The following is a 7,529-nucleotide window of genomic DNA, read 5'->3' as shown; positions in this document are numbered from 1 at the left end:
GGAATGCTCTCCATCTGTGAGGAGTCTTTGTAGGGTATCGGTGATGGAAGACATGCTCTGGCGAACAGCTATGATCCCTTGCTGATGAGATTCGAGAACAGAGCCCTGCTTAGCCAATGCAGATTTGAGAGCATCGTAGTCTGTCGGTCAGACACTGCTGCTGTGGAAATGTTAGTCAAGCTTGATTGTCTCATCTGTTAACAAGGGAAGATACCTCCTTAGAATAAATTGCTGTTTTGCTACGTATGAAAGTTTGGCTTGATGAAGAGATTATTTGTCTAGCTATAGAAAACCTATTCATATACTCCATGATGAAATTATTTTTAAATTTGAATGTGAGAGATGACTGGTTTACTAATGCTAATCCTTATTTAGGAGGTAGATAGCTAATGATTTAGGATACCGTACATCTCATCTCATCTCATTATCTCTAGCCACTTTATCCTGTTCTACAGGGTCGCAGGCAAGCTGGAGCCTATCCCAGCTGACTACGGGCGAAAGGCGGGGTACACCCTGGACAAGTCGCCAGGTCATCACAGGGCTGACACATAGACACAGACAACCATTCACACCAACGGTCAATTTAGAGTCACCAGTTAACCTAACCTGCATGTCTTTGGACTGTGGGGGAAACCGGAGCACCCAGAGGAAACCCACGCAGACACGGGGAGAACATGCAAACTCTGCACAGAAAGGCCCTCGCCGGCCATGGGGCTCGAACCCGGACCTTCTTGCTGTGAGGCGACAGCGCTAACCACTTCATCACTGTGCCGCCCTGGATACCGTACATTATTTTATCAATTTATTTTATTCAACAAAGCAATACAATTGGAACAACTTTCTGGTTCAGACAATGAGGAACTGGGAGACAGGTGGGAGAGTTACAGGTGTGTTTTATTTTTAATCTTCACTTTTCAGTGACCTTGAACTTTTGACATGCAGCTGTCTCTCTGGCTATCTGAAAGACACAGAGACACACATTAATAGACAGCCAGTAATTAGAAACCGGTATAACTCATTACGTTACCTGCTGTTTCATGTAAAGAAGAGTTTACCTTCAGAAACCCCTGCTTGTGAATGAGAGTCTTCATTATTACATCATTCAGTGCCTGGAGGATGCTGTGAGCCTCCCACTCTCGCTCACACTCCTAAAACACACAGATGGGACAAAAGAGGTTCACACTTGAATGCTTCATGTACGAACATATAAAAATAAAAGCAACCTGAAAATATAATTCTCATTTTGTTTAAGTAAATCTAGCGTGTCGTCCATGTCATCATGCAACACGAACATAAAAATTCCTCATAGTATTTCTCAAGGAGCTGCTGAACATAAGATTTTTCTCACAGGGATTAGTTTGTCACACTCCTTGTGAGAATCAGATAGCAGATTCTCCAAGTCGTTCACTGTTACTCGCAGTGTCTTCAGTTGGTTTGTCAGGTCAGCATTCGCAGCCTCCAGATGAACAATGGCCGCCTCAGCCTTCTGGAGTTTCTGCTCAGCTTCGGACAGGGAGACCTGAAAAGTACAAAAATGTAAGTTTATTGGTTTTATTTATTTCTAAACACATTCAGACATTTTTAAACACCAACTAATCACGTGTGAGAATAGCCTAAAATGTATTTGGGGCAAACAAAAGGCTCCAAAATGTGAGTAAACAAGTGCGTGCGCGCACACACACACACATACACTTCACAATATCCGTCGTAGTTTAATGAAAAGTAAAGTTTACCTTCAGTAACTCCTCCTGGCGAATCAAAGTCTCCTTCATCTCCTCGTTCTCTGCCTGGAGGACGCTGTGAGCCTCCTGCTCTTGCTCAGACTCCTAAAACACGTACACATATAGGACAAAAGAAGTTCACGCTCAAGTGCTTAATGTTCCAATGCGCAGTGTGACACTTTTTGTTCAGTAAAAATAATAGCAACTTGAAAATATAAAATATAAAAATATTTTGTTTAAATACAAAGTTTTTGTGGGGCGGCACGGTGGTGTAGTGGTTAGCGCTGTCACCTCACAGCAAGAAGGTCCGGGTTCAAGCCCCGTGGCCGGTGAGGGCCTTTCTGTGCGGAGTTTGCATGTTGTCCGCATGGGTTTCCTCCGGGTGCTCCGGTTTCCCCCACAGTCCAAAGACATGCAGGTTAGGTTAACTGGTGGCTCTAAATTGAGCGTAGGTGTGAATGTGAGTGTGAATGGTTGTCTGTGTCTATGTGTCAGCCCTGTGATGACCTGGCGACTTGTCCAGGGTGTACCCCGCCTTTCGCCCATAGTCAGCTGGGATAGGCTCCAGCTTGCCTGCGACCCTGTAGAACAGGATAAAGCAGCTAGAGATGATGAGATGAGACAAAGTTTTTGTCCTTAAATGTAAACAAAATTCTCATTTTGTTTAAGACTGTCGTCCATGTCATCATGCAGCATGAACATGAAAAGTCCTCATTATTTGTCAAGAAGTTGCTTAACACAAGATTTTTCTCACATGGGTTAGTTTGTCACACTCCTTGTGAGACTCAGATAGCACATTCCATCCGTTGTACAGATTTCCTTGCAGTGTCTTCAGCTGGTTTATCAGGTCAGCATTCTCAGCCTCCAGATGAACTATGGACACCTCAGCCTTCTGGTGTTTCTGTTCAGCTTCCGCCAGAAAGTCCTGAAAAGTACAAAATTAAAGCTTATTGGTTTTATTTATTTCTACACACATTCAGACACTTTTAAACATCAACTGATCACTCATGAGAATAGCCTAAAATGAATTGGAGGGAGGTAAAAAAAAGTACCCAAAATGTGAGTAAACAAGTGCGCGCGCACACACACACACACACACACACACACACACACACACACACACGCTTCACAATAGCAGTCGTAGTTCATTTAAAGTAAAGTTTACCTTCAGTAACTCCTCCTGGTGAATAAGAGTCTCCTTCAATTCGTCGTTCTCCGCCTGGAAGATGCTGTGAGCCTCACGCTCTCGCTCACACTCCTAAAGCACACACACATATGGGGCAAAACAGATTCAAATTTGAGTGCTTAATGTTCCAATATGCAGTGTGACACTTTTGGTCACTAAAAATAACAGCAACCTGAAAATATAATTCTCATTTTGTTTCAGTACATCTAGTGTGTCATCATGCAGCACGAATATGAAAAGTCCTCATATTATTTCTCAAGGAGCTGCTTAACACAAGATTTTCTCACATGGGTTAGTTTGTCACACTCCTTGTTAGAATCAGATAGCAGATTCTGCGTGTTTTGCAGGTTTACTCGCACTGTCTTCAGCTGGTTTATCAGGTCAGCATTCTCAGCCTCCAGATGAACTATGGACACCTCAGCCTTCTGGTGTTTCTGCTCAGCTTCCGCCAGGGAGACCTGAAAAGTACAAAAACTAAAGCTTATTTGTTTTATTTATTTCTACACACATTCAGACATTTTTCAACACTGATCATTTGTGAGACTAGCCTGAAATGTGTTTGGGGGGAAAAAAAAAGCCCCAAAAATGTGCATAAAGAAGCTCATGCCCACACACACACACAGTTCACAATGGCAGTTGTAAATTTCATGAAAAGTAAAGTTTGCCTTCAGCAACTCCTCCTGGTGAATCAGAGTCTCCTTTATATCGTCGTTTTCCGCCTGGAGGATACTGTGAGCCACCCGCTCTCGCTCACACTCCTAAAACACACACACACGCACATATAGGACAAAAGAAGTTCAAACTCAAGTGTTTATGGTTCCAATACACAGTGTGACACTTTTTGGTCAGTAAAAATAACAGCAACCTGAAAATCTCATCTCATCTCATTATCTCTAGCCGCTTTATCCTGTTCTCCAGGGTCGCAGGCAAGCTGGAGCCTATCCCAGCTGACTACGGGCGAAAGGCGGGGTACACCCTGGACAAGTCGCCAGGTCATCACAGGGCTGACACATAGACACAGACAACCATTCACACTCACATTCACACCTACGCTCAATTTAGAGTCACCAGTTAACCTAACCTGCATGTCTTTGGACTGTGGGGGAAACCGGAGCACCCGGAGGAAACCCACGCGGACACGGGGAGAACATGCAAACTCCGCACAGAAAGGCCATCGCCGGCCACAGGGCTCAAACCTGGACCTTCTTGCTGTGAGGCGACAGCGCTAACCACTACACCACCCTGCCACCCCAACCTGAAAATATAATTCTTATTTTGTTTAAGTACATCTAGCCTGTCGTCCATGTCATCATGCAGCAGGAACATGAAAAGTCCGCATATTATTTCTCAAGGAGCCGCTGAACACAAGGCTTTTCTCACATGGGTTAGTTTGTCACACTCCTTCTGAGAATCAGATAGCACGTTCCACAAGTCGTGCATGTTTACTCGCACTGTCTTCAGCTGGTTTCTCAGGTCAGCATTCTCAGCCTCCAGATGAACAATGGATGTCTCAGCCTTGTAGTATTTCATCTCAGTTTCCAAAAGGTAGTTCTGAAAAGTACAAAAATGAAACATTCAGACACTTTTAAACACTGACTGATCACTCGTGAGAATAGCCTAAAATGTATTTGGGGGGAAAACAACCAAAATACGAGTAAACAAGCACACACACACACACACACACACACACACACACACACAATATTTCACAATAGCAGTCGTAGTTTCATGAAAAGTAAAGTTTACCTTCAGTAACTCCTCCTGTTGACTCACAGTCTCCTTCATCTCGTCGTTCTCTGCCTGGAGGATGCTGTGAGCCTCCCGTTCTCGCTCACACTCCTAAAAAATATACACAGGGCAAAAGAAGTTCAAATTCACCTGCTTAATGTTCAAAAGAAGTTCAAATTCACTTGATTAGTGTGACACTTCTATTTAGGCCAGTATTTTTTTTTTAAATAATCTCAAATTTATGATCAACTGTTGATTACAATTTCATTTTTTTTGTTCTTACATAATGCAGTTATAATAAATGGTGTAATTTGATTTTAATTCAATTTTTTTTTCAAAGTTTTTATTTTTAGAATAGAATTTGGAAAGTGTCATAATGTGAGCCTCATGGTCTTGTCAGACAAGGAGGGTCTAGATGTCCAGCAAGGATAAGCCCTTTGATGTCTCTGCAGGCCGATGGCGACATGGCAATCTCTGCCGCAGGAAAGGTTATGATGATGCTGAAGTAGTTGTCCTGTTTTTTGTTCTTTCTTGGTGAGCCTCACTGTCGGTTGCGTGTCGTTCCTCCAGCACGGCCACTCCTTTTTTTAAAGATATTTTTTGGGCTTTTTTCACCTTTATTGGATAGGACAGTGTAGAGACAGGAAATGAGCGGGAGAGAGAGACAGGGAGGGATCGGGAAATGACCTCGGGTCGGAATCGAACCTGGGTCCCCGGATTTATGGTATGGCGCCTTATCCACCTGAGCCACGACACCCCCAAAGCACTGCCACTCCTGATGACAATTTAGCCTTCCATTACCAGATATCAGGATTTATGCGGCACAACTTCAGGTCTCGTTTGCACACGTCTTTGAAACGAAGACAAGGGCGACCCACTGAGCGGGCCACGTGGACAAGTTGACCACACCACAGGTCCTTTAGGATTCTCCCACCTTCCACATGGTGCAGATGACCCAACCAGCATAGACGCTTCTCAGCCAGAATGCTATAGCTGCTGGGAATCCCTGCAAACTTGAGAACATCTGTGTTGGTAAATTTGTCTGTCTATGATATTCCTAGGATGCGATGCAGACAACGTAGGGGAAATGAGTTTAGTCTCTTCTCTTGGTGTGCGTATGTAGCCCAGGATTCACTACCATATAGTAGAGTATTCAGGACACAGACTTTGTCACAGTGACCTTGGTCAAGTCAAAGTCCCTCTCACGCCAGAATCTGGTCCTCCCAGGCAGTCTCCTGTCCCAGTACTAACCAGCTCTTTGAGGTGTATGGGTGCGGTGCCGATCTCCATTTCGATAGCCCTCGGCCTCTCGCCTATACAGCAAGGGTTACAGTGGGGAGCTAGTCCTCCGGTAACTGCGAGAGTTTGACTTCCCCACTTTGCATCTGTATTGCAGTGTGCCTTGCCAGACGGCAGTCTGTACCATTTTTATGATGGTCTTTGGGATGACCCGACTGCGAGTAGAGCTCGCAATCTACCGATTGAAAGGTGGACACGCTAACCACTAGGCCAACTCGCGGTGGTGACCTTGGTATTAGAGGTTAATTTGCCATTATCCCATACTCTCTTCTTTAGACGCGACATAGCTGCGGCTGCCTTAGCGATCCTATTACTAATCTCAGTGTCTACAGACAGGTTTGCAGTTATGGTGGCCCCAAGGTAGATAAAAGAGTCCACTGATTCAAGTGTTTGACCATCCACAAGAATATGTGGTGGAGATGTAGTATTCTGCCCAAAGACTTTGGTCTTCTTCAGGCTGATTTCTAGGCTGAACTCCTTACAAGCATTTGAAAATTGATTGACAAGGTGCTGAAGACAGTCTTCAATGTCAACAATAAGAGCTGCGTTGTCAGCAAAGAGACGTTCTCGAATGACTCTTTGGTCTTCAAGCAAAGGTGAGCAAGACTGAAAAAAGCTGCCATCACTATGAGTGTGCAAGTAGGCACCTTCAGTTGACCCTCCAAATGCATAGTGTAGCAGCATCACAAAGAAGATGCAGAAGAGGGTAGGGGCTAGTAGACATCCCTACTTCACACCGCTGCTAACTGGGAAAGTTTCAGATGAGGTGCTGTCATAAGTGACAGTTCGTGTGAAAGGACTTGATTATTTTTAGCAGAGTTGGTGGGCATTCCAGCTTTTGGAATAGCTTGAACAATCCATCCCTGCTCACATGATCAAATGCTAGTCAAATCAATAAAGGCAATGAGGAGGGGACGGTGTTGCTCACAGGACTTTTCCTGTAGTTGACGTAGTGAAAATATCATATCCACTGTCGACCGCCCTGCTCTGAAGCCACAATGCGATTCTGGGTACATGTGCAATGGTTTGAAGTCTTGGTAGGATGACTCGCACAAACGCTTTCCCGACAGTACCTAGGAGCACAATTCCCCTAAAATGTGCCTTAAGGAATTGGGTAGTACTGGGACAGGAGACTACCTGGGAAGACCAGATCCTGGTGCGGAAGGGGGAGATTCGAGGGACAGCCCATGTAGGACAGCTTGGAGACAAAGTGAGAGAGGTGAGATTGAAATGGTTTGGACATGTACAGAGGAGCGATCCAGGTTTTATTGGGAAAAGAATGTTGGAAATGGAGTTGCTAAGTACAAGGAAAAGAGGAAGACCAGAGATGAGATTTCTAGATGTGGTGGAAGTAACACAGCTCTAATGCCACAAAAATGCATAAAAGTAAAACAGATCTAAAATGGGAAACAGCTGTTGTGTGATTGGCTCAACAAATAGATGTAACAAGAAATCAGAGCTCTGCTTTTACAGACTGCTGAAAGCGATAAAAAAGGAGAAGAAAAATGGAGGTAGTGCAAATGTTCATAAACGTTTATGAAGAAAAGGCCTACTTGTTTTTATGTTTTTTATTTTTATAAAAGGAATATTTTAGT

The 7,529-nt window shown here is 44.1% G+C and overlaps 1 protein-coding gene across 1 annotated transcript in view; it reads right to left on the bottom strand.

Annotated features, from left to right (window-relative positions):
• Positions 1–1,102: 1,102 nt before the first annotated feature.
• LOC132869081 (myosin-15-like) overlaps positions 1,103–7,529 on the bottom strand; it is a 57,386-nt gene continuing 50,959 nt past the window's right edge. The window contains exons 22-30 of the mRNA XM_060902435.1: positions 4,654–4,746; positions 4,288–4,437; positions 3,573–3,665; positions 3,195–3,365; positions 2,887–2,979; positions 2,476–2,646; positions 1,734–1,826; positions 1,368–1,519; positions 1,103–1,148 (exon numbers count right to left, since the gene is read on the bottom strand). Of these exons, the coding sequence (XP_060758418.1) occupies positions 1,103–1,148; positions 1,368–1,519; positions 1,734–1,826; positions 2,476–2,646; positions 2,887–2,979; positions 3,195–3,365; positions 3,573–3,665; positions 4,288–4,437; positions 4,654–4,746 (1,062 nt within the window). The remainder of the gene's footprint in view (positions 1,149–1,367; positions 1,520–1,733; positions 1,827–2,475; positions 2,647–2,886; positions 2,980–3,194; positions 3,366–3,572; positions 3,666–4,287; positions 4,438–4,653; positions 4,747–7,529) is intronic.

The sequence above is a fragment of the Neoarius graeffei genome, chromosome 20, assembly GCF_027579695.1.
Source record: "Neoarius graeffei isolate fNeoGra1 chromosome 20, fNeoGra1.pri, whole genome shotgun sequence".
Classification (NCBI taxonomy): domain Eukaryota; kingdom Metazoa; phylum Chordata; class Actinopteri; order Siluriformes; family Ariidae; genus Neoarius; species Neoarius graeffei.
Note: the sequence above shows the minus strand (reverse complement) of the source record. Positions and strands in the feature narration are given on the sequence as shown.